At 39.3% G+C, this 26,331-nt stretch overlaps 2 protein-coding genes across 6 annotated transcripts; one reads left to right on the top strand and one right to left on the bottom strand.

Moving 5' to 3' along the window:
• The first annotated feature begins 1,264 nt into the window (after positions 1-1,264).
• mastl (microtubule associated serine/threonine kinase-like) lies at positions 1,265-14,436 on the top strand. 2 transcript variants are annotated; one of them, XM_038307905.1, is made up of 13 exons: positions 1,265-1,559; positions 1,659-1,796; positions 4,670-4,809; positions 4,891-4,979; positions 5,075-5,181; positions 5,264-5,423; positions 7,737-7,885; positions 7,973-9,004; positions 9,571-9,712; positions 9,827-9,847; positions 11,017-11,130; positions 11,216-11,317; positions 13,863-14,436. In XM_038307905.1, the coding sequence occupies exons 1-13, from the start codon at positions 1,392-1,394 to the stop codon at positions 14,018-14,020; spliced, it is 2,520 nt and encodes an 839-aa protein (XP_038163833.1). In that variant the 5' UTR covers positions 1,265-1,391; the 3' UTR covers positions 14,021-14,436. The 2 variants fall into 2 exon arrangements, with proteins under 2 accessions (XP_038163833.1, XP_038163834.1); XM_038307906.1 differs by lacking the exon at positions 9,827-9,847.
• An 858-nt stretch (positions 14,437-15,294) lies between these two features.
• Positions 15,295-26,135, bottom strand: acbd5a (acyl-CoA binding domain containing 5a). 4 transcript variants are annotated; one of them, XM_038307907.1, is made up of 14 exons: positions 25,980-26,135; positions 25,636-25,768; positions 23,030-23,150; positions 22,301-22,373; positions 21,116-21,233; positions 20,985-21,017; positions 20,481-20,693; positions 20,229-20,393; positions 19,822-19,901; positions 19,547-19,742; positions 19,025-19,221; positions 16,667-16,723; positions 16,484-16,593; positions 15,295-16,384 (listed from the first exon to the last, which is right to left on the bottom strand). In XM_038307907.1, exons 2-14 carry the CDS (start codon positions 25,730-25,732, stop codon positions 16,372-16,374), a joined length of 1,473 nt encoding a protein of 490 aa, XP_038163835.1. In that variant the 5' UTR covers positions 25,733-25,768; positions 25,980-26,135; the 3' UTR covers positions 15,295-16,371. The 4 variants fall into 4 exon arrangements, with proteins under 4 accessions (XP_038163835.1, XP_038163836.1, XP_038163837.1 ...); XM_038307908.1 differs by having other exon boundaries at positions 20,229-20,390; XM_038307909.1 differs by lacking the exon at positions 20,985-21,017.
• Between the last annotated feature and the right edge of the window lie 196 nt (positions 26,136-26,331).

Below are 26,331 nucleotides of genomic sequence, written 5' to 3'. Positions count from 1 at the left end.
GATGGTCGTCTTTTGGACAACTGTCAAGTCAGCAGTCTTCCCCATGATTGTGTAGCCTATAGAACTAGACTGAAAGACCATTTAAAGGCTTTTGCAGGTGGTTTGAGTTAATTAGCTGATTAGAGTGTGGCACCAGGGGCCATCAATTTTGAACCTTTTCACAATATTCTAATTTTCTGATATGATGAATTTGAGATTTTCATTTGTTGTCATTTGTAATAATCAAAATTAAACAAAATAAACATCTGAAATATATGAGTTTGTATGTAATGTATGAATATAATATACAAGTTCCACTTTTTAAATGGAATTACTGAAATCAATCTACTTTTTCATGATATTCTAATTTTATGACCAGCACCTGTATATCCTGATATAAAAACTCACTGACTTGCCAACTGGCAATACCCTGATCCTTCCCTGATAAACGTAAATCCAATTCAAGCCATTGCAAAGTCAATAAGGCACAGGAGACAACACTGACCCTATGATCTTATTTCTCCAAATCCCCTTTTTGCAATTAACTAAACCTTAAACAGAAAATGTGATTTGTCCTTCCTTTTGATACATTTATAATAACCTTCCAAAAGACAGCTGCTGAGTGGTAGATAATCCCTGCTAACCAAGCCCAAAACTGCATTCCCTTCAAGCTTAAGAATTATTTTCCTTGCAGCATCAAACACAAAACATTCCTCTATAAATCATATACAAAGTTAGTCTTTCAGCTCCCCAACCTCTGCCAACTAGACTGCAAAATCCATTATTAAACTTTTTAAACCTTGCAACAACTTTTCATCCATCCATAAACCTAAACATTTAAAAACTCAAACTTCAAATTATTCGGAGCAACAAGATTGACAGTTGTGGGTCCTCAGAAGGACGTCTGCAGCTTTCGCCTGTCAAAAATGACCAAGTTCCGGCCGTTTTTCTGTTTTTTCCATGTTGAATTATACCGTTTGATCAAACTGATAAAAAGTACCTTCGTCAAATGGGAGGGGAAAAAAAGCCACAAAGGAGCTAACATCCTAGTATATATTTTACTTCGTTACTGGCGTTTTATTTTATGACTTTCTATCGTGGTAAAGTTGAATTACATCAAGTACAATTATGTTTAATTAAATAGGAGCATTTATAAATTGTATGATGCACATATATCTGGATACATTTGGCTTGTAGATAATATGTACGTTTTTTCTAAATTGCAGAAATGTAGCCTCTTTTATAACAGTTTTCATTCAGGCATTTATTCAAGCACCCATAAAAGTCACAGGACCCCGTGACAAGGCAGGGAATTCAAAAATTCAAAACAAACAGCGAGCTGTTGTTGTTCAGTTATGGTAATGTTTACTCTCGGCATACCTACGGATAAGTGACAATATTGTCTCTTTATAATGGAGGTAGGGGACAAACACGAAGCTGGTTCAAATGTGAAGTCAGTGGAGAAACCTAAGCCTCCTTCGATCGATGATTTCATCGTTTTGAAACCCATCAGCCGTGGCGCCTTTGGAAAAGTCTACCTCGCTCGGAAGAAGAGCAATGCCCGTTTATATGCTATTAAGGTGAGACGTTTCGCTTTGAATGAGGTTAATTTAAATTAAAATTACATTTTTTTTTGTATTTGAGTTTGGGTTTGTATTTTGTTGTTTGTTTTGCTTTAGGTCATGAAGAAGGCAGACATGGTGGATAAAAACATGGCGAACCAGATGAAGGCGGAGAGAGATGCCCTCGCTCTCAGCAAAAGTCCCTTCGTTGTCCACCTGTTTTACTCTCTCCAGACTGCAGCCAAGATCTTTCTGGTAATGCACAGTGAATGGGTGGTTATACCTACAAATTATACTATATATCAAGGCCGTTTTTGTGCCAAATAAATAAATGATAGATGCAAAAATGAGACAAGACTGTTTGTTAAAAAAGCTGAAATTTTTACCTATTTTAGAGTGGGTTTCTTTAGCTTTACTTGATGAGGATTGCACAGCAGTGTTTGACACTGACAGAAGGCTGTGGAGGGGATTCCAGGCTATTTTTATAATGCCTGAAAGCCCCCCAACATTTCCTAGTCTTTAATTGATCAACAGGGCCAATAGCTGCTGTTTTGTGTAAAGAGGACCAGGATGCTCCATGCAGTGACCTCCAGCGGGTCAGGGACCCGGACGTCTCTGACCACTTGAAGCAGACTCCTTAACATCCTCTTCTAGGTGCTGCGCTCCATGCCTGGCATCGTGCTGGATTTCTCAGAGAACATCAGAATTTTTGTGGTTCGGCATTGGAGCCTTGTCAGTTCCCCCAAACTGGAGCAGATTCACTCACTGCTTTCATAAAAGACTCAAACAAGTCTGGTGAAATGGGAAAGAACATTATGCTGCCTTCATCAGTTTGATTTTCATTCAATGTTGGTCTGGAGAAGCAGTCCAATGACAGCATTCTGTAATTGGGTATAAATGAAGTACTAAATGTTTACGTGATATAGACGTTTTGCTATTAAATTGTACAGGTTTGTTTCAGGTGTTATCAGGGTGGGGTGGTTAATCCATTTTTATCCAATCAAAGTTTTGGTTCATGGGGTTATCTTTTTTGAATATGTGGATTATTATCCTTCATTCACCAACATCCGCTCATCACCTTTTTTTCTTGGATGTCTGTTCGTAACTAATACAAAAAACTAAAAAGATCTTACTGTGTGATACCACTACCTGCAAACATTGAGAGTTCTATTTTCATTGTTTGGTGTGAAACATGATCAAGTCTTTAGCTAGGAATATTTCAGAGGGTGTACACCTTGGTGTATCACATCTTTAGGCTTTGCGCGCCATGTCCGGGGGTGTCCTATCCCAGAACATTTTGAAATTTAGATTCTGAAGCACTATTTCCTGCATTTTGAGGTGGAATGCAGCTAACCTTTTGTCTTTGTTACAACACTGCTTTTGTCCTGATCTTGGGAAGTATGTGTGTTATACTAGAGGTGGAAATTTCATAAAGACGATATGAGATCATTTTCAGGTACAATGTTATATTCCGTAGGTCAATTCAAACAATCAAAGAGTGTAATGCTACATCCACACTGCGATTAGAGGAGCAAAAAAAGAGCCTGCTGCCTCATTTTTGAATCTTGTACATTTTAAGGTTAGATGTGCCTCAGGCGCATCAAGTAAAGTGTGTCCAGATGCCTTTGATGCTTCTGCTGCTCCTGTGTTCAATGGTAGAGAGCGGCTTTGCTATGTTTGCTGTAATAAGCTGGTAAAAAGTAGTTTTAATATTTGCTTTATGTGAAAGTTCACCTCAAAACGTCTGTGCAGTCAGTTCATCAAGATTGTGATCCTTCCTTATGATATTTTTTTGCTGTCGAAGCCGTTAAGACCCCCACATAACGGCGGTGCTCTGTCACTGGGAATCCCCAGCGGCAGCTGCCCCAGGCACGGTCACCTCTAGGGGATTTTCAGCAACTGTTCATGGCCACTAGAAGCAGATGTTAGCATTTTTCAGGTATGTGGTAGAAACTTCAGGCATCAGAATAATAACAGTGAACACATTTTGCCGGCAGGTTTGAACATTTTAAGTTAATTTAGGCATTAATAGACTGTTTCAGGGGAGTGATCATAGCGATCTGCATCAGCAGTGCTGCGTCTGTCTCCCTGACGACCTCGGATCAGCTTCTCTGATTGGTTGTTGTGGCACGTTGAGAAGCAAAAGTTCAGCTTTTCCAATTGCTGCTGCTGCTTGTGAAATATTTAACATTTGAGTGAAGATTCCAGGCGGAATATTAAAGCCCTGCTTCCCAAAAACAAGGCATACAATTTCTAATATTTTTAGTAAAGAGCACACAATATACACCTGTGCACCTTGCTGGCTAAAAGCCTGAACATGATCATTTTACAGCCTTTAAACCTCCCAGAGGTGATGATGGAACTCAAAGCTAGTTTCGAAAACACTGATTTGTCATTTTTCTATAAAACTACAGTGGAGAAAAAAAAAAACAGAAAAAAAAAACGATTAATCAGATTTGGTTGGAAATAAATCAGAGCTTCGATGTTTAATCCCTATCACCCAGCCCTAGGTGTTCTTCACAGCATTTACAATTGTCCAAGTAGAAAATAATGCTAAATCTTCAGGATCTATGCATCCCTCCTCAGGTGAATATCTCTTCGCTTGTCCTCATGTTGATTAGGACACCTCCTTCAATCATTAAAATCAGTTGCTCCAGTCGCTTTTATTGTCATTGATGTAAGAAAAAAAGTCGGAGTGTGTAGCCTGTTTTAGTTAGAAAAGTATCAGTGTTTAGATCCCATAATTAAAAAACGTTTCATTGCCTAGCAGCTGCATTCAAGCCTGCCATCTATGTGTATTATTTGCATCTTTAAGGTCTGGTTTTAGAATAAAAAATACTCCTTTGCGCTTGGAGTTTATTTCCAGCATGCAGGTTTAGTGTATATACATTAGTGAAGGGATAAAGCTTTATGCTTAATGATATAATAACTGTTAGAGCAGGGTTTTCTAGTTGACTGACTGAGGATTTGCCTGTTGGCTTCTGGGTAAGTCATCTAGTTTTGCTGTGGTGTGATTCTACTTCTCAAGGCTGTTTCACCTTTTAATGCTAATTTCAACGCTCAATCAAAACCTCTAGATAGATTCTAGTATTTATTCTAACCATATATTTTAAAAAAATGTTTTAAAGGTGATGGAATACCTGATCGGCGGGGATGTGAAGTCTCTCCTTCATATTTATGGGTACTTTGAGGAGGACATGGCTGCAAAGTACATCTCTGAGGTTGCGCTGGCTTTGGACTACCTCCACCGCCACGGTATAATCCACAGGTACGCAACGTCATGCAGAGAGATGTTAGATTATTATCCAAGCAAGCGATCTGTGCTCAACATTTGCTCTGATGTGTTCAGGGACCTGAAGCCAGACAACATGCTTATATCCAATGAAGGTCACATCAAGCTGACAGACTTTGGCCTTTCAAAAGTCAAGCTTGACAGAGGTAGTGTGTCCTGTGAGATGAAATGAATCTGTAACCATCAACACTTTGTGTTTGCTTGCCTTCTTTTTAATATGTGTGCTTTCTGTTTGAAGCAGAGCTGAGTCTTATGGATATCCTCATGACTCCATCTTTGGCTAAACAACAAAAAGACTTCTTCCGCACACCGGGTCAAGTTCTCTCTTTGATCAGCTCCTTTGGATTCGTAAGCAGCGTTTATTAGGTTTTTGAAGTGTGCAGGATGTCCTTGTGCTTCAATCCCTGCCTCTTTGTGTTTGGATCTGCAGAACACACCTGCAGGAGAAAGCAGGCGGCACTGCAGCGCCTCAGCTGCGTCCAGAACGATGTCCTGCGACAAAGTCAAGCAGAAGAACAACTCGCTTAACTCTCCTTTGAAGAACAACTCTGATCAGCCGTTTTCCACAGCCGAATACCTTTTTAAACAGAGTATGTAGCTCTAGAATATACACTTGGACATCAATGTCATAGAAATATAGCGTCTTGAAGGATTCCTAGAAATGAAAAGACTATATCAAACATCAGTGAATCAACACACGATAATCAATGGCACAAATTTAGATTTCTGGTGGATTTTCTTTCTAATCCAGATTGGGTCAAAGTATACAAAAAGGCTCAAATACACTATATTGCCAAAAGTATTTGCTCACCTGCCTTGACTCACATATGAGCTTAAGTGACATCCCGTTCCTAATCCATAGGGTTCAATATGACGTCGGTCCACCCTTTGCAGCTAGAACAGCTTCAACTCTTCTGGGAAGGCTGTCCACAAGGTTTAGGAGTGTGTTTATGGGAATTTTGGACCATTCTTCCAGAAGCGCATTTGTGAGGTCGCACACTGATGTTGGACGAGAAGGCCTGGCTCTCAGTCTCCGCTCTAATTCATCCCAAAGGTGTTCTATCGGGTTGAGGTCAGGACTCTGTGCAGGCCAGTCAAGTTCATCCACACCAGACTCTGTCATCCATGTCTTTATGGACCTTGCTTTGTGCACTGGTGCACAGTCATGTTGGAAGAGGAAGGGGCCAGCTCCAAACTGTTCCCACAAAGTTGGGAGCATGGAATTGTCCAAAATGTCTTGGTATGCTGAAGCATTCAGAGTTCCTTTCACTGGAACTAAGGGGCCAAGCCCAGCTCCTGAAAAACAACCCCACACCATAATCCCCCCTCCACCAAACTTTACACTTGGCACAATGCAGTCAGACAAGTACCGTTCTCCTGGCAACCGCCAAACCCAGACCCGTCCATCAGATTGCCAGATGGAGAAGCGCGATTCGTCACTCCAGAGAACGCGTCTCCACTGCTCTAGAGTCCAGTGGCGGCGTGCTTTACACCACCGCATCCGACGCTTTGCATTGCACTTGGTGATGTATGGCTTGGATGCAGCTGCTCGACCATGGAAACCCATTCCATGAAGCTCTCTGCGCACTGTTCTTGAGCTAATCTGAAGGCCACATGAAGTTTGGAGGTCTGTAGTGATTGGCTCTGCAGAAAGTTGGCGACCTCTTCGCACTATGCGCGTCAGCATCCGCTGACCCCGCTCCGTCAGTTTACGTGGCCTACCACTTCGTGGCTGAGTTGCTGTCGTTCCCAAACACTTCCATTTTCTTATAATACAGCTGACAGTTGACTGTGGAATATTTAGGAGCGAGGAAATTTCACGACTGGATTTGTTGCACAGGTGGCATCCTATCACAGTTCCACGCTGGAATTCACTGAGCTCCTGAGAGCGACCCATTCTTTCACAAATGTTTGTAAAAACAGTCTGCATGCCTAGGTGCTTGAATTTATACACCTGTGGCCATGGAAGTGATTGGAACACCTGATTCCAATAATTTGGATGGGTGAGCAAATACTTTTGGCAATATAGTGTATATACATACAGCCCGACAAAACCCTTTAACTTTATCAGTGCAATTGGATGAACAGGCATATGATCTTTATTGTAACTTAGCTGGAGTCAGACAAGATGGTTTGCTTGTAATATTCAGTATGAAATTGGACAGTAACTGCCTGATCTGTTTTCAGTTGCTAAGATGCTGAAGAGGATGGGAGCTGTAAGACTCTGGGTTAATTGGAGCTGTTACTGACATCCCATCATCTCTAGAGTCTCAGTTAACGCCACGCCTGACAGTCGATTCTGTCTTCTCAGCTTCAAAAGGCTTACATTGACCTATTCTGTCTTTAATTGGGATTTATCTTTGTTGAAATCTTTGATAATATTTTCCTGATTTAATGTTTAATTTTAATTCAAATCTTGAATATTTTATTATTATTTTAGAAAGTTAATTTAGTTCACTCCTCTATTGAAATATAGTCACACAGGCTCAAGTTTTAAAGCCTTTATTTCAGTTATATATATATATATTTAATTTGAAAAAAAGCAATTTAAAAGCTTGAAGCTTTATAGCTGGAATATTGCTTCAAACCAATTTAGAAAAACATTCAGTACAGCAATGTTGGCTGAATGAAAAGAATGAGTAAACGCTGCTTAAAATGCTTTAAAAAGCTACTCTTGAATTGAGAAATGAGCCTCATCCAAACACTTATTCTAAATTACTGAGGTGTAATTCTCTACATCTTTATTATTCCTGTTTTCATTGGCCAAGAATTTGACTTTGCTTCCAAATGTTCTTGGCATATAGAGATTTAAACAGAAATATGTCAACCTTAGAGGAGAGATGTTTCCTTGAATATTAGCTGTAACTGTTGAATTCAAATGAATTTTTTTTAAATCCTTACAGGACCTAAATCCATTGTCTTTAATCCTCATAAACTGGAAAAAAACCTGACTCCCAGGTTACTGAGGACTAGGAAGAGGTTTGAGACAATGAGTGCAGGAAGCACCACCGACACAGAGTGCGGTATCAGTCCCATGTGGGAGTGTGAGGAGGTCAGTGATGGTGAAGCAGGAGCAGCCGCTACAAATAAGACTTTTTGAAAAATAATTTGTTGTTTTTTTGTGTTATTTATTATTTAGAAAGAAAATTATCACCAGAATGAGCAGAGGTCTAGAGGGCAGTCTGAGCTTAAAGGACCCCAACAGACCTGTGGAGGTTCTGCCAAAGCTCCCCACAATATGACTAAAATGTCTAATTATGACAGACTTATAGGGGAATGTTCCCCTCGACCTTTCTCCACAGCTGGGCTTGATGTTTGTCCAACAGTGAAGGAGAACTGCCAGCTAACAGTTCACTCATCTGTAAAGAGGACATTCTCAGAGTTGGATATAAGTCCAGAGCTACTGGAAACCAGAGCCAAGAAGACAAACGCAGACTACAAGAGATCCTTTGAGATTCCGGAGGAGAGCTCTCAGAGTCACACTGGTCTCACTGGGACATTCTCCACCTTCCAAATAGACAACTTCCTGCGCTCCACTAAAGGGAATGTAGCCGCTGAGCATCGGAGTCCCAGGCGCTCCAGTCCCATTCCTGTTAGCGTAGCGAAGACTCTGTTCAATGACCTGGAAGATGTGTTTGAAGATGGAGCTGAAGAGTTCCCACAGTCCACTTTCATGTCCCCGCCCCCTGGCAAAGCTGACATTTGCAGGAGCTTGAGCCTGGACTCTGACGGGTCCATGCATGAAACATCGCCCACCACCGACTGCAGCTCCGCTCCTCCATTGAGCAAGACGTCAGAAAGTAGGAATTTAGTATCATCAACGGAAAAGAAGAGAACAGATTCTCTGTTCCAGACCCCTACTGTTTCCACAGCAACACCTAAACCTGTTCAGAGTGAGCAGAGAGGCGGGTCCCAGTGTTCCTACGCTAATAAACTCCACAACGTCTCCGCTGGCGTCTCACAGTCGCCGTCTTTCCTGAAGCCACGGAACGCCGTCGTTTTCCGCAGCTACTGCAGCTCCATCAACCGCTCCAATGTTTCAGGGGTGTCCAGACTCAGCTGTGGATCTGTGGAGGTCATGGAGGTCACCTCCTCCTCTCTGAATCAGTCTGCGTGCGGCGCGGCGACGCCCGTGCAGAGGAGGAGACACTCCAACAATTCTCTTTTTCAGGTGGGTTTATAGGGATGAGGAACCAAGGCTGTTGTTTGCATCAGCTGTTCTGGTAGTGTTTCGAATTTTGTCTACCTACCGAATTTTATTTTGTGATTAATCTTTTTTCAAGTTATTTAATCTTTTTCTATTCTGATCACTTTTTAAATTAGCTTAATATCTTTCTTAATTTCTTTTTTATGCTCTTCCCTTTTTACTTTGATTTTTGTTTTAATATACTTTATAAAGCTTTTTTGTCACTTATCCTTTAGGTAAAGTTTTTAGATTTTGCTTGCATCCTTATTTTTAATCATGTTCGAAAATGTTTGTTTTATCTTTGACTTTTTATCTTCGTATTGTTTTTATGTGTATTTTTTGTTTATTTTTATTTTCCTTATGTTAATTTTTCTTAATGTTTGGTTTCGATCAGATTTGATCACATTTTTTTGATTACATATTAATGTTTGTCTTTCATAATTTTTTATTTCAGATTGATGGACACGCTGCAGATACTGACTATAATTATTACTGCTTATCCACTGTCCATATTTTTAACATTTCTCTTTTGAATGCTCCCCTTTTATCAGACTCCTCAGCCCATGTCGACCTGCCACACCCCTTACCGGACTCCAAAGAGTGTTCGAAGGGGTGCGCTGCCAGTTGAAGGTGCTCCGATTTTGGGAACCCCTGATTATTTGGCTCCGGAGCTGCTGCTCGGGAAACTTCACGGTAAATAAGGGGAAGCGCTTAATGTCACACATATCCTCCTGTCCGATCTGGTGCTGATAAAATAAACAGCCTGCTGATTCTCACTCGGGCTCTTGTGACGACATTCTCTTTTAGTTTCAGGATGGGCTCAGTTTGGTAAGTTTATAATAACGTTGTTCCTTGCAAGTAAGCTTGCATGTTTCCCCTGCCCGGCTGCTAATACTTTGTAGAAAGAAAGCTGATTCTTCCCCATATTTTCCATTCCCTCTGTTTCTGCGCTATGGATCTGGGAACAAACTGGGACTGATAATGGAGCAAGGAGAAGTTTCCAATTAAAACAGCAGGGGAATCTGGAGCCTGATGTGCTTTTAACTGAACAAACTGGTATCTGCTTCTAAGATCTGTAGGTTTTATGGGGAAAATACGTTGCAAAATGGTAAACAAAGTCAGTTTCACAGTCCAGTTTATTTTTAGCCTGATTTTATTATTTTTAAATTACTATCATTATATGAAATATTCAGAGTTGTAATAATTTTTAACTCAATTGATAAATGATCAAAGTTTTAATTCCGCAAACAAATGATTTATCTGCTGTAGAAGCTGAATTTTCAGTTATCCACACCTTTAGTTATCCTGTTGATACATTTGCATGTTAAAGTGAATAATTGTTGTGATTATTCTCCTCTTAATGTTAAAGTTAAGGCAGGGGCCTGCAACCTGCAGCTCTTTGGAACCTCTATAATGGCTCTTAATAGTGGCCTAAAATGCTATTTAAAACAACTCATGTAGTATAATAAAGCATAACAGATTTGGATTGAATTTTCACAACAGAATGACATTAAAATACCGGAAAAAAAAATGTTTTTAGAACTACTTTTTTTTTATTACATACAATAGTATCCTTTAGAGGAAAAGGGAAAATCTAAGCTTCATCTTTATGAAACGTTTTTTGGTTTTCCTAATTTTAAAGCTAGAAAATACTAAAAAAGATGTTGGTCGTTTGAAATGGAAACTGCAGTTATTTGAAAAAAATTTTAAGTTTTGTTTTATTTATATGGTCATAATTAGTCAAAAAATCTTCCATATTTGCAGCTCTTACCAACTTTTAATCAACCTGACTCGGGACAAAACGGATTTGGATATTAAAGGTTGCAGACCCCTGAGTTAAGGTGACCCTCACCATGCTCAGTCTAACATAGGCCTTCCTGCTTCAGCCACTGCAGTGCAGTCAGGTCACACTAACAGGAGTCACAGGGGAAGATGGTGGATGGTCTCAGTCTGCAGCTCATTAAAAAGCTCAATCCTTTCTGCTTGTTTCTGGCCAGACTGCATGGTGGATTGGTGGGCGCTCGGCGTGTGTCTGTTTGAGTTCCTCACGGGAGTGCCGCCTTTTAACGACGAGACGCCTCAGCTGGTTTTCCAGAATATCATCAACAGAAGTCAGTACACCAAAACAAAGCCTTTATGCTCATGGTTCTTTGTTTCCAGCCAGTTGAAGAGATTTCCTTTACCTCCTGTTTACAGACATCCCCTGGCCTGAAGGAGAGGAGGCACTGTCTGCAGAGTCAAGGAACGCCATTGAAATCCTGCTCACCATGGACGTGACGAAGCGTGCTGGCCTGAAGGGTAAGAATCAAACCTGGAAAACTGCAGCATGTCATGACCTGTATCTATCTGCTTGTTTTGGGGTTTTTTAGGGCTGAAAGAGGATTTACTAACAGACTATCTAAAAACATTTTTAAAAACTTTTTTTTTTCTTCCATTGTCAATAAATATTTTCTATCCAGAAGTTTTTAAGTTGTATAATTTTACCTACACCTTTTTTAAATTTGGTGTAAAACCCTTTTTAAGGCGCCGGTTTCTAAGCTACGACATAGTATTAGGGCCAAGCTAGACATTTTTTTTTCTTCCTATTTTGAGAATAAAGTCGTAATATCACGAGAATAAAGTTGCAACAAGAATAGTCATAAAATTACGAGAGTAAAGTCGCAATGTTACGAGAGTAAAGTCGCAATGTTACGAGAGTAAAGTCGCAATGTTACGAGAGTAAAATCTCAACGTTACGAGAATGAAGTCGCAACGTTACGAGATTGAAGTCATCATACCACGACCCGTTACAGAAAGAAAGCTTCGAGCTCTGACCAGCATATGACAGCTGACCAGCGCCAACAAACAGTAACCCAAGTCCACTTTGACCTGCTGCCCAATTTGATGCTGATGTACTAAAAGATTTCCTTATTTGTCAAACTAGAGCCAATATATAACTTCACATTATGCTTGACATTACTCATTTTAGAGAAGAAAGGGCTTCTTGTAGGAGTTGTCATTAAATACAACTTGTTTCTCGTAATTTTAGGACTTTATTCTCTTATATTACGACTTTATTCTCTTATATTACGACTTTATTCTCTTATATTACGACTTTATTCTAGTAATTTTATGACTATTCTCATTGTCTCTTTTTTTTCTCGTAATATTAGGACTTTATTCTCATAATGTTACGACTTTATCCTTGTAATGTTACGACTTAATTCTCGTTGTGACTTTATTCCTGTAATTTTACTTTATTCTCGAAATAGAAGAAAAACAAATCTCTAGCCTGGCCCTAACACTCCGTCGTACTAAGCCGATTGCGAATCGATTTATTTAAAAGATAATTAATAGATTAATCACCTAGTAATATAATCACTGCAGCTCTAGTTTGTCGAACCTAAAAGATTATCAGTGCAGCACGGCTGGGGTCTACAGGAAGTTTGAACATTAAACCCTCTGTGGATCCTTGCCTCAGTGCTTATGCTAATATGGATAAAAGCATTTGGGGAGAAAAGGTCCAACTAGAATAAAATGACTAACGTAAAAATTGTAAGATTATCAGACTGGAATGAATTTGTATTCTGAACGAGAGGGATGGTCATAGCATTTCTAGTTCTATAATGATCTCATAGTGGAGATACACTGATGACAATTTCAGACCCCTCCATGATTTCTAGGCAGGAGAACTTGCAAAATAAATGGGTTTTCAAATATTTATCTTCCTCACTGTATGAAAGACCTTATTTTCTAACATGTAGGATCAGCTTAATTAGTTCTGCAAATCTCTCAAGGTGGCCTTTGAGTTTTGATGCCTAAACTCTATGGTGATATTTAGAATGTCTAAACTTAGCCTAAAATATTTGAATATGTTGAGAAGAGCATGCAGTGTAGATTTTTTTCCCCATTTTGTTTTCCTGTGTTAATTTTTAAGCCTCAACAAGTCCAAACATTTTAATTTTATTTATGAGCTTATCAATTCTATTCTTTAACTTTATATACATCATTTCCATAAATGCTTTGAAATTCTTACTGATCATCATTTAAAAAAGGGAAAACAATCAACAGTGACATCTTTATAATGAATATGATGAAACCAACCTGAAAAGAGGAATTAGATTCAATGACTAGTGAACGTTAACCCTGGTTTATTTATAGCCTGTTTTTCTTTGATTTTCCACATTTGACCTCACTTTTAACATTTCACCCATTAGTATGACTTGGTCAGGAATCAAGGGGGGATTTCACAACCTGTTTGCTCACTAAACTTCAAATTCAGGTTGAGCTGGACCTTAGTTCTGGCCTAAAGCCAAACAAAACACTAAAACTGCTATTTATGGAAAATTTTAAACAGGATTAAAGATACCAAAGTTCACAAACAGCGCTTTTAGGAAGCTGCATTCAGCCTGAGATATGTTGCACCTCATTTGACAAGAGTCATAGATATGTTTAAAAGATTTTAAAAAGCAACTTACCTAAACCAGTCTTTTAAGGGCAGAAACTACATATTACGGTACTAAATGAGGAAGGTCATTCTAATGTTGAGTTTTTGTTTTTTAATCGTGGAACCCGTAGATATTAAGGGTCCTTCACTATTTTCCTCATTGTCACAAGTGTACAAAACTCCCACTTGAAGGGGCTCATGTTAACACATGTTCACTTTTATTTGATGATTTATTTCGAACATGTTTTTAAGATTGCAAAGTATTCAGCAACAATAGGTCTACCTAAAAGCACCCACACATGTCCAAATGGAGTAGGTCTGGAGTAACGAAGCTCAAAGGCCAGACTGATGCTTTGTTGTTGCCTTCTTCAATAACAATGATTTTGTGTCTCATTGTTCACATTTAACCTCGTCCAGAACTGAAGCAGCACCCTTTGTTTGAGGGGCTGGACTGGGACAACCTGCAGAACCAGCCGATGCCTTTCATACCTCAGCCGGAGGATGAAACCGACACCTCGTACTTTGAGGCGAGAAACGACGCTCAGCATATATCTGTGTCTGGCTTCAGTCTATAGCCTCTGGCCTAAACTGCACTGATTTAAATAAATAAATGTTCTGTTAACTGGTTCTATTTGAAAATAAAAAAATGTTGATGCATGTGCAATCACTGTTTATAGGAGCTGGTTGTAGAAAGTATTTTAAAACTTTGTTTATTTGCTGATTCAAGAAGTTTTAAATTATAATTTTTGCTTGTTAACTTTATCATCTGCAGGTTAAGGTGTTACTTTTGCATGTAGATCTGTTCTCTCTTCTGCCGCCATGTTTTTCTCTAAAATAATCACCAACTTATCTGTGACTTGGCAGGCGGGCCCCTCTCTATTCAGAGGTTTAATAAAACGAAGGAAGACTTATTATTATATAGTGCACATGTTGATTATATTGTCTGATTTGTTTTTAAGTGGGACTTCAAATTAAACAGGAATTTCCCGCTTTTATGTCTTTTGATCTTTATTTCTTTGCTCCCTGCACTACTGATTCACCCTCAGGCGGGTTTGATTTTATTTGCTTTATTAAACAGGGGAAAATACAAATAAAATGTTTATGTGTGTTTGTTATTTTTCCCTGAAACAAAAGAATTTTAATAAACTCTTAAAACTTTAAATGTTTCTGTTTTTTCCAAAAACATATTTTTATGAAAGATTGATCGAAAAGGACAGACAATCCAAATATTACCATTTAGGAGATGACAGAATTCTTAAAGGTCAATTTAGGATTAGCAGTCAGGCTAATTAGAACTTAATTACAGTCAGCATTAGCTGAACAAAAGACTTGAAATTAATTTAGTTAGCATCTAATAATTGTATTCTTTTAGTAGGAAACTAGTGAAATAATTGAAAGGTTGTTGGTTTTATACAATGCAGGCATTAATGATGTAGCACGGCTAGTTGCTGCAGGATGTAGAATAGGATGTTTAAATTTCTGAGGTACAGCTGCAAAGTTGTATGATATGTTCTAATTTCTTGAAATATCAGGAAAAAATTTTTCTAAACTTATTGATGCTACTGCAGATCTGTGAAGTGTCTAATTACTCTGTTTTGAGCTGTGGAAAAATCCCTGATAAACCATTTCAAAATGGTTTCTAAGTGAGTTATTTACAATTCAACTCACTTTAGAGGAGGATATTGGAAAACTTAAATACAAATTTTATACATAAAAAGTGTAGCAGTCATGGTAATAGGGGTGCTAGCATGGCAGTATCATGATTAGAGCCAGAATTAACTTTCTTGTATGAAATTATCTGGATGATCCAAATCAATGGAATAAAATTGATTCATCTGCAATCGAAACATTTCCTTCACACACTCAAACTGCTTGGTCAAAACTTTATTTCAGGCTGTGATTATCACATGCATACACCTCTGCACAAGCAGAAGGGGTGAGAAATTTTTCAGTACATTATAATAGAAAGGTAAACCAATTTTCTCGTTATGAAAACATATTTTCTCTGAAAAGATCAGCTTTAATTAGTGCGCCAATCTCTGTAAATATTACATATTAATCTACAATTAGTACATAAATGCAATTAAAATATTGCATTAAAGGTCTGAACTGTACAGCTACTGTATATAATTAGTTTTCACTGCTTTGCAAACAGAGGATTCAATCCAAATCTTTAGACAACAATTAAACACAACCATAAAAACGATGCTGCATTTTATAAATGATTAGAAATCAGAGTGGAAGATTCTCTTGTTTAACGTTAATTTGGCCCATACCCGGAAGAGCTAACTTGTAATGTAACGCCATCTACTACATGATGATGAGGCACTTTTTTCTAGAGAAAATGAAAAGTGGAACATAAACTGGCTTCTGATATAAAGCAGTGCACATGAGACAAATTTAGATCAGTTTACAACAAAGTTATACATTTTTTACAGATAAAATCTTGTCTGTTGAAAGTAATTAAAAGCAATAAATATTACCTGGAAACACTCACATCTCAATGCGATTTTACATTCAGCATATATATTCTACAGTTATTATCACACATTTTAATATAGCAGCATCACCTGGGCAGCTAATGAAATAACCAAACTTTTGTGCAACAAAGCCTAAGATAGGGAAATAATCAAGTAGCTACGGTAGTTGGTCTACATCCATACAACCGTTTCGTCACAGACCGTTATATTTGAAAGACAGATTCTAGTACAGTTTCACGACTAAATCAAAAGCCCGTTCAACATTTCCCTTCCACGACGTAGCCGGAGTGCGGCTCACTGCATACTTCAATGCTCCACTCATCCTTTGCTCCACGGTTTCCTTCTTCGAAGTGCAAAAGCTAATTACTGGCTGTTGAGTTTAATTAGGATGATGAGGCTGCAGCCGGACTGGATTGAAGACAGTTCAACTCCTGTCCTTAGCTGGATCAGTTGATGCGTCTGGCAATAAAAAAAAGAGACAAAAAATACATAAAACTAGTTAGTCCGGCAAAAAAAAAAAAAAACTCCAAAGAGTGCATGTGGATGCAAAGGTAATACCTTCCTCTCCTCTGCAAGAACAGACGGATAAGCCACTGAACCACAAAAGGCCAGACAATGGCGAAGGCCAGACTGGTTGGTGAAATGTTAAAAGGCCACCATGATGGGTTCTAGGAGAAGAACACACAGATGTTTCAAGAAGAGCATTCCGTTAATAAAGCACCCATGCAGTCTAAACTCTACCCGATTCTTCTTGTTGGTCTGAGGCGATCCATAGGTAGGCAGAGTCACTGATCTCGTCTGCAAAAAACAGGGAAAAAAAGAAGGATTTTTAAAAGCAGTCCAATTTATCTTGTTCATATGAAGCAGTCTGACAGAGAGAAATGTACCATTCCATCAGGTTTCTCCTTTCTGTGCAGAGGTTGCTGACATTTACCACCATTGTTGTTTTTTTTATCTTTTTAATTTAACATTATCTGAATAATCTAAAAGATCATCTATAAAATGTTTTTTTTTTCCAGAGGACTTGAAATTAAAATGTCCTGAAAAAGGCTGCTTATCTTTTCATTACCTTTTATTATTCATATTAAAATTTTATTTTTAGTTATGGATACACTTAGGATGTTCCCAGCGTCGTGAAAGATTGAGTGTTTGCTCTTTAATGTAAACAACCACATTGGTTCCTAATCTGAACAAATAGATTGATTTTAATCACATTTTTCAGTGTTTGGTCAGATAGCCCAACGGTTTAAATGTAGCATTAATTCATCTACAATTATATAAACATCAATTCAATACTGAAATATTGTGTCCATCAGTTATTAGATATATCAAACTGAAGTAGCTGTTGCCAACACCTCAATATTTAGAGATAAAAATAATTCAGATTAATAAGGGTGCCCAAACTTTTTCATATGAATGTATCTCCACCCTGATCGTCTATTTTCATCGTTCGAAGTGTTATTTTTTTCGCCTGTTAAAGCTACTTGATAAAGACGGTTTTATTTCTATTGGAAGGTTTTTTTTTCTGAGATATTTTGGGAGTTTTCCCCACTGAAAATAAAATTGTTTAATATTCTTTGCTACATGCCCTAATAATTGCATGATATGTTACATGAGGTTTCCTTTATTTACCCCCAGTAGCATCTATAGGATCTATTAATTGATGAGGCAGTGATTTAGGCTGAATTCTCGGGCAGCGTCTTTGGGTGTTAGCTGTTGTGCTGCTTTGTTGGGTCTCCACCTTAGCGAGAGAACAAGGGTGGGGTATGTGAAGATGGATAACAAAAGACAAGCAACTAGTGCACCCCAAACCCCATCACAAGTAAGAGAATAAAACTAATGAACAAACAGACCTCTCTGCCCTGGAAAGGAGTTAAATGCAGTTAGCCTTCTTTTTGCTAAAATGGTGGTATCTGTTCAAACCACTTTAATATTTATACTTTTTTTTTTTACCCCAGCTGATATAAGTCCTCTAAACTAAAGCCCTTTCCAGCTGCAGACTGCTGGGCTTTTTCTTCTTCTCCCATGTGTGAGCACAACACTGCAGTCATCACCAGTGAAGGAAAAAGGTCTGGAAAAACTCTGGAACTTGCACTAAGCTAAAACAGATATTGGGGCCCATAAATAGATAATGTGTTAAGGAAATAATTCCTTTCTGGAAACGCAAACATTTTCTTTATAAAAATAGCCTAAATGTTTGTGGCCTGTATCTGTATTCTGCCCCAAATAAAATAAAACCCAGCATATTAAATTTAGATGTCAACTTATAGGTAATCACCCCTGTTCTGGAAAAAGGCCTCGGAGGTTAGTTAGAGAACATCAGTGAGCAAACAGCCTCATGATGTCAGTCACCTTCAGCCCATGATCTACACAGTGAAACATAGTGGTGGAAGTATTATGCTGCGAGGTTTTCCTTAAGCAGACAAAGGAGGGTGAATGGAGATGAATACAGCTTGGGTTATTTTTTGGGTACGGAGAAGCAGAGCTTTGGCTGCTCATCAGAGCAGAGTGAATCCTGGGGGAGGTGTGTTAACGCACATATTTAAGTTTGGATTGTAGGCGGTTGCGACATCTTTTCTGGGGCACTCTGTGTCTGTTAGAGGGAAAATGTGTTCTTGTGTGAGCTTGTCAAGTCAGAAATCCGCACAAACAACACAAATAAAATGGTTTAGTCTGTTTCATAATAGGACAACATGAAGAACTGCAAAAAACTGCTGTTTTCAATATTATGGCATCCCGCTTATATAACGACAAATCTTTTTGTTGAAGACAAAAACATATAAGATAAGATTTTCTATTTTTGGACACAAAAAAAATTCAGATAAACTCTGAAAGTAGTTATTAACCTGGAAATTCACAATAATCTATTTTGGCTAGACTAGTAATAAGAGCAGATGAATAGAGCATGTTGGAGGTTAGTAGGGAACTAAAATTATATTTATGATTTATTTAACCAGTTAAAAATAAAGCCTGAAAGGCTGGAAATGTTTGCAAATATTCTGTTTGATGAAATGAAATAAAAGCTAACAGTAAGAACCAGTATTCCTGTCTAACATTGTTGTTGTGAGGCAAGGAACCGACAGGACTGGCTGGTCTGACCTGGTTGGCTGTTAGAGCCTCCAAGGTTCTTAGTCTTTCCAGAACACTCTGCATGTCTTCCTGCAGTCTGGCCAGCGCCACCACAATTTGCTCGTTCAGGCTCACTGCGGGTGTAACAGCGCCTCCCCAGCGCTCCCCGTCTCCATCCCCACTGCTGTGCATGGGGACCTGAGGTCCTGGACCTGGGGACCTAGAACCTGGAAAGCAGAAAAGGATTTTATCAGCTGTTTTTTTTTTTATCTTAATTAGGCTCATATGGTTTGTATTTCATAACTTTAAACTGATTATCCAGTTTAGTCTTGAAAAACCCAACAAAAATACTTAAAGAGATAAAGCTGCTTTCATTACTTAAACTTGAAGACATTTCATAAATATCTTTTGTATCATTTAAAAAAATCTCATTTGGGACAAATGTGCGAGGCTTTAATGGCTCAACTATTTCTTTTAAATAAACTGCCTTAAAGGCCTTTTTTTAAAGCTTTATATAATAGAAGCTTTAACATCCTGGAGGTTGGTCCTCACCTTTTCCCCTTCTGGCTGAAGCACCATCTGGCATTTCCACGTCCAGCCTCTGTCTCTGTGACCCCGTCCCACCCGTCTCCCCCTCTTCTCCTCCACACCTGACGGCCTGTGGAGGATCCCGAACGTCCTCCTCTGCGTGTCGTAGTTGACTCTCCTCTTCTTCCAGGTCATCCAGAGAGCGGTTATGCTCCGAGTTCTGGAGTAAAAGGAGACATCTTTAGGGGAGTGATTTAGAAAATCTGATCCAGGCTCATGTTTGTGAGGCTCTGACTTGCCTCTTCTTGGCCAAACTGGTCCACAGAATCACAGTAGACTTCACTGTCTGAGTCACTGGTAACCAGATTGGGTCTTGCATCTAAAATAAATACAAAGAGACATCATATTTTTTTGTGCGGCTTGTTTATGGTTTTCAGACTTTCTACACAGAAGGAACAGAGAATTAATGGCTGCCTGTCCTGTTTATTCTGACTGATCCAAACCGGCCCAGTAGCAGCCAAGGTGTGAATCTTTACTGGTTCAGTGCGTGCAGATTTGCTGCAGCTCTGAGAATAAAGCTTAGCAGATTATCTGGTCACATGCTGCTCTTAAACCCCAAGCAGGGGCAGGCAATGTTGGAGGAGTCCTCATCACGCTGCAGTTCTAAATGCAGCAGAGCCAATATGGAGGTTTGAGGTTTTCCTACCTGCATGGTGTCCATTCAGCAGAGGCTCCCCGGCTGAGACCTCCTGCACATCGCCGTCTCTGGGATGACCCCCGTTGACCACATGGGAGCCGCCATTAGACAATTTACCGTTCTGGAGGGACACTCTGTGTCTTCTGGTGGAACTTTTCTTCTTGGGCTGTGCTGCTAAAGTAAAACACAACAGTAGCAGTGATAAGAAAAAAAATCAGCAATACAAGGGATAATCGTCTCACAATAGGGAGAAATATCAACCTTTTCTGATTTCTACTATGTCCTCCTTCTCTTCTTCCTCATTATTATCATCATCCTCCTCATCATCATCATCATCGTTGTCTTCCTCTTCGACTTCTTCACTCTCTCTGAGCCTGGCAGGCCGAGTCTCCAGAGTGCCGTTCATCTCCATGTTTCTTATTACGCTTTTTGCAATACTTTTTGATCCCACTGTGTCCAGCATCGTTCCAAACCCTGAACAAAAAAAAAAAAAATAATAATAATAATAATACTGGGAAACTCCACACAAAACTAAACTTTACTTAAACTCCATCTTTATCTCGTTTCTGTACTTTAAGAGGAATAACAAAGGAATAACTTTATGAAATAATCAGCAGCTAGAAAAAACGATTTCTTTATCCTAAAACCAGCCTAAAACGTGTGCGTAACAGAGGGAACAGTGCCGCCAACTAACACTAAAAGCAGCTGATCTGAAGCAGCACACAGACACTACTCTATGTCATGAGAGCACAGTCAGATACTTGCCTTCCAGTTGCCTAGCAAACTTGGTTAAACGGGCTGAGCAGATAAGAGGCAGAGAGAGTTAAGCTTGGTCGTCCCGTTTCTGTCACCAGGAAGTAGAAGGTAGAGTCGGCGCCGTGGGCCACAGACCTTACCTGTACTCAAGTCTGATATCTGCGTGACTTTTTTCTTCTCATCAATCAGCTCATAGAAGGGTCCGAGGACGCGCAGCAGCTCCTCCACCTCGTCAGTCATGGGCATTCCCTCCAGGATCTGCAAACGAAAACCAATAAACCTTAAGGATTGTTCCCAATGGAAAATAATAATAACCTTCACAATAAATGTACGAAGCAAATAGAATATTTTACTTCATTGTGTTTTCTAAAGCAAGTGAACATTTTAAAATCCTTCTTTGTCAGCAGGAAATGAGTGAACTTTAAGGGGAAAAAAGAAAAGACTTGAGGAGGAAGAATTTATCTTCACTGCATTTTACAAAAATAACTCAATCGTAATGTGAAGAAGACCACAAAGGAAACCAATAGTTGTTTGTGTGCCATAAATGGTAGCCAGAAAGAACTGCTTCCTTAAAGTGTAGTTTTCAATTGTGTCTTTTGTTTCCCGAAAACTACATGATGTCTGCAGATGACCTTAACTGCCACTTAAAGATTACCCTGAATGGACATGTTTGCTTTTATTTTGGTATTTGCTTTATTATTGACCCTAGAGAAGCATATGCCTGAAAACATATCAGTATTTTAACTTCTGTTAGACTTACTACATGTGCAGCATTAGCTTGAAGAAATCACCTTGGACCAATCACTGTGTTCTTGCAGTAAACTAAGAAGAATGAGTGCTATAAGGGGCTTTTCCCTTATAACATGAAAACTATTTTGCTGTCGTTAAACACACATAATGAAAACAGGCTGGTTATGTGGTTTAATTGAATACAGAAGGATTATGAGGCAAGTTGTGTGTCAGGGCATCTAAAAATAAAAATGCTGATCAGAGCTGGAGCAGAAGAGACATCAAACTGAGCATTCTTGTGCTTTGAAATCCTCCCATAGTGTGCTGGTTTGTTAGGTCTCTAAATCCCACCTCTCAGCAGCATTCTAACGAGGACCCTAAATGGAAGTTGTAGACTTTTCTGTGGGTCAGACCTGCTGTAATGCTCCAGCTCAGGTTCGAAACATTGTTCTAACTCTCCCTCAACTTTCAGAAAACACCTTAGCTTTTTTTAGTATTTGCTTATCCTAATGTTACAAATGAAAACAACCATCATCAGCTACAACACCGAACAGACAAGTCTTGATCACAAAATTTGAAAAATCAAGAAGACCAACCAGCTTCATTTGGTCGACATAGGCTGCCATAGCTTCTTCTTCAGGCATCTCTCCAAGGGAATTCCACGCATCCCTATTAAAATTAACGTAAAAAGGAATTTTTTTTTTTATTAAGAATCAAAGTGATTAAACTAAAAGATAAGTATCAATCTAATTAGAATGTTTTTACATAAGACATAAATATTTAAACAATATCCCCCCCGTTATGTTTGGTAGATGGATATCATGCTTCTGTTACTCGTCAGCCTTTAGCACAGTCAAAGTTCAAAGTCTGAACAGAGTCTGGCATTGAACATGTTTACTTAAATGTGTATTTTTTTTTCTTCACATCTCCAATAAAACATATTTATTAAATAGGATCTATGTCACCTTTGTGCTAGTTCCCTGCATTTCAAACAGACCCAGTTTACCCAAGGTCAATGTGTTCCCTGCAAGCCTTCGGCTCAAAGGTTGAGTAAAACCCCACCCGCTGTCGGTAGCTATGATTTCAAACATTTTCAAGCAAGACCCAACAGAGAAAGCTGTCCGGCTCTGTGGGTAAGAGGTCACATTCCAGACCCAGTCCAGAGAGCATAACTTAAGAAAAGACACAAAAAGATCATTCCTCTGCCTTCAGTCTGGTTTTACATGAAAATGAATCTAATATTTATAAAATACATTAATGTAAAGAGTTGAAATATCTAAACACAGCAGAAACAACATAAATGGAGATGAGAGAAATCTACAAACCATTTAGCTTTACCAACTACATCCCAGAACCCAGGTCGTGGGATATTACATGGTCCAACAGTGGCCTGTTTATAGTAGCTGTAGAACTTGAGCATCATGTCATTTGAAGGCTGAAAGGGACCTGAAGAAAAACAGACACAAACACTGTATGCAAAATGTCTGCTTTATTCAACAACAGGGTAGGAATCTACACACTGGATGGGGCCACATGAACAGACCGATTCTGCTGGTGTCTGCAGCTAAAGCTGATAAAATCACTCAAGCTGCTGCGTTTCACCTGGCACCAGCTGAAGTTGGCATCTGATAGGGTACTGAGCTTAAGAGCCATTTCAGAGCTTTTAAAGAATAAAGTTTCAGATCTAAAACACTTAGATGAGTTGGCTTCTCCAAATTATTTTCTACTTCCACCTCCCACTTTTCAAATAGTTCTGATTGGACTCATCTCTCTAACCAGGTTACTTTTTTTCCATAAGAAAGGTAACTTTTTTTTCTTTGGGGCATTGCTCATCAATCCTGTGTATTACATTTTATAAAAACTGCTGGGCGCTTAAATCTAGGTTACAGAGTTGCAAGGTTTATGATTTTATTATTTTTTTTATTTAAAAAAACTCAGAAAAAGAGGACTATGGTAACTCTTTGGTGATAAGGTTGAATCTGTGGCTGCTCCTTTTAACAGGCTGACTAACAGAAAATGTGTCTTTTTTAAATTTTATTCTGCTATTGTAAAATCTCTAAACTCTAATAAAGCCATTACTGTTTTTGACAAATCAAAAGTATTAAGACCTCAGAGGTTAATGAACAGCAGTGAAAAAACAAAACACTAGGATGAAGTTTTCTAAGGTGTACATTGTGTGACCACTTCTGCTATAACCTTTTGCTGCTGTAACGCCACAATTTTCCCATTGTGGGACAATAAAGGGATTTTCTATTCCATTATATTTCACATAAACTACAACCCCAACCTGCAGAAAAGTCCCCCAGTCACTGCTTAAAACAAAAAAATTAATACACACACTGAAGTGTGTGACAGTATTTAAAAATATATGTATATATACACTCACCGGCCACTTTATTAGGTACCCCATGCTAATAACGGGTTGGACCCCCTTTTGCCTTCAGAACTGCCTCAATTCTTTCTGGCATAGATTCAACAAGGTGCTGGAAGGATTCCTTAGGGAGTTTGGTCCATATTGACATGATGGCATCACACAGTTGCCGCAGATTTGTCGGCTGCACATCCATGATGGGAATCTCCCGTTCCACCACATCCCAAAGATGCTCTATTGGATTGAGATCTGGTGACTGTGGAGGCCATTTGAGTACAGTGAACTCATTGTCATGTTCAAGAAACCAGTCTGAGATAATTCCAGCTTAATGACATGGCGCATTATCCTGCTGAAAGTAGCCATCAGAAGTTGGGTACATTGTGGTCATAAAGGGATGGACATGGTCAGCAACAATACTCAGGTAGGCTGTGGCGTTGCAACGATGCTCAATTGGTACCAAGGGGCCCAAAGAGAGCCAAGAAAATATTCCCCACACCATGACACCACCACCACCAGCCTGAACCGTTGATACAAGGCAGGATGGATCCATGCTTTCATGTTGTAGACGCCAAATTCTGACCCTACCATCCGAATGTCGCAGCAGAAATCGAGACTCATCAGACCAGGCAACGTTTTTCCAATCTTCTATTGTCCAATTTCCATGAGCTTGTGCAAATTGTAGCCTCAGTTTCCTGTTCTTAGCTGAAAGGAGTGGCACCCGGTGTGGTCTTCTGCTGCTGTAGCCCAGCTGCCTCAAAGTTCGACGTACTGTGCGTTCAAAGATGCTCTTCTGCCCACCTTGGTTGTAACGGGTGGTTATTTGAGTCACTGTTGCCCTTCTATCAGCTCGAACCAGTCTGGCCATTCCCCTCTGATCTCTGGCATCAACAAGGCATTTCCGCCCACAGAACTGCCACTCACTGGATGTTTTTTCTTTTTCGGACCATTCTCTGTAAACCCTAGAGATGGTTGTGCGTGAAAATCCCAGTAGATCAGCAGTTTCTGAAATACTCAGACCAGCCCTTCTGGCACCAACAATCATGCCACGTTCAAAGTCACTCAAATCACCTTTCTTCCCCATACTGATGCTCGCTTTGAACTGCAGGAGATTGTCTTGACCATGTCTACATGCCTAAATGCACTGAGTTGCCGCCATGTGATTGGCTGTTAAGTGTTAACGAGCAGTTGGACAGGTGTACCTAATAAAGTGGCCGGGGAGTGTATATATATATATATACGTAGGAAAACCTTATAAACTAACCATATTTATTTAACATGAACAAGAGCTAATTTGTTAGAACTGTAAATTTACAGTCATATTACTGTTTTTATATATATATTTAAGATGAAATTGTTCAGAGAGCTGTTCCAAACGAAATTTCTTTTTGCTTTACACTTGTGTAAACAAAATGACTAATAAATTAGCCTACGTCTAACCTGATGACATGTGTGCAATATCCCTTTAATTGAGCAGTATATCAGATGTAAAGTGAACGTGGTTCATGTGAAGCAGTTGCTGAGGCTGTCAGTGTCTCCCAGGAAGTGATGGGTCTTACTAACCGTTGGGGGGTAAACTCTTGATGACTTTAACCGCTGCCTCGAACCTTTTCTGGGTCAGACGTGTCTGTTCCTGTGCGCTGACACTCTCCACCTCCATAATGCCAATCTGGAGACAGCTAGCAGGAATATCCGCCTAACCAGAAGTAGAAGAAACATAAAACAGACGCTGGTCTTTGGGTTCGCAGTTTGTGTTTTGACCGACAGTAAGAGGATTGAACCAGCTGAGAATGTAGGACACAATAAGTGCCCTGCCGCACAGGGTTAGCTGCGGCCAGCATTTACGCCAAGTTACACAAATGTGTGAAAATATTCAAAGTAAAAACACTAAAAAAGACATTACTCACCTTTAAACTATTTGTTTATCTATCGGTCAGAGCGTAACTTGCCCTTAGCTCTGAGACTGACGCCATAAACAGCAGATGAAGCTAAACAATAATGCATCATGGGAGATGAAGTTTTCTCCTAACGGTAAGTCCTACAGACTCCACCACCTTTGGGGTTTGACCCCCAAAAAAGTAACTGAAAGGGCAGTTTGAAGGGGTGTTATGAGACGATTTCATAGCTCTTAAATTTATTATTTCTGTGAATTAAAAACATGGTTAAATATACATGGTCGCTAGAGTTTACTAAGCATGGAACTACAATTCCCAGCATGCGTTATCACTTATCCCACTTTTTCAGAAAAAACCGTAGGCG

Source organism: Cyprinodon tularosa, unplaced genomic scaffold (genome assembly GCF_016077235.1).
Source record: "Cyprinodon tularosa strain WSP-4 unplaced genomic scaffold, ASM1607723v1 ctg623, whole genome shotgun sequence".
In the NCBI taxonomy this organism is placed as follows: domain Eukaryota; kingdom Metazoa; phylum Chordata; class Actinopteri; order Cyprinodontiformes; family Cyprinodontidae; genus Cyprinodon; species Cyprinodon tularosa.
This window is presented reverse-complemented; position numbering and strand designations above follow the sequence as displayed.

Coding starts and splice junctions, on each gene's coding strand:
- acbd5a (XM_038307907.1), bottom strand. CDS start 25,732: ATGGAGGTGGAGAGTGTCAGCGCACAGGAACAGACACGTCTGACCCAG. Junction 19,902..20,228: donor GCTGAATGGACACCATGCAG/GTAGGAAAACCT, acceptor TATTTATTTTAG/ATGCAAGACCCAATCTGGTT. Junction 16,594..16,666: donor AGACCAACAAGAAGAATCGG/GTAGAGTTTAGA, acceptor TTCTTCTCCTAG/AACCCATCATGGTGGCCTTT.
- mastl (XM_038307905.1), top strand. CDS start 1,392: ATGGAGGTAGGGGACAAACACGAAGCTGGTTCAAATGTGAAGTCAGTG. Junction 7,886..7,972: donor CCATGTGGGAGTGTGAGGAG/GTCAGTGATGGT, acceptor TTTATTATTTAG/AAAGAAAATTATCACCAGAA. Junction 9,713..9,826: donor GCTGCTCGGGAAACTTCACG/GTAAATAAGGGG, acceptor ATTCTCTTTTAG/TTTCAGGATGGGCTCAGTTT.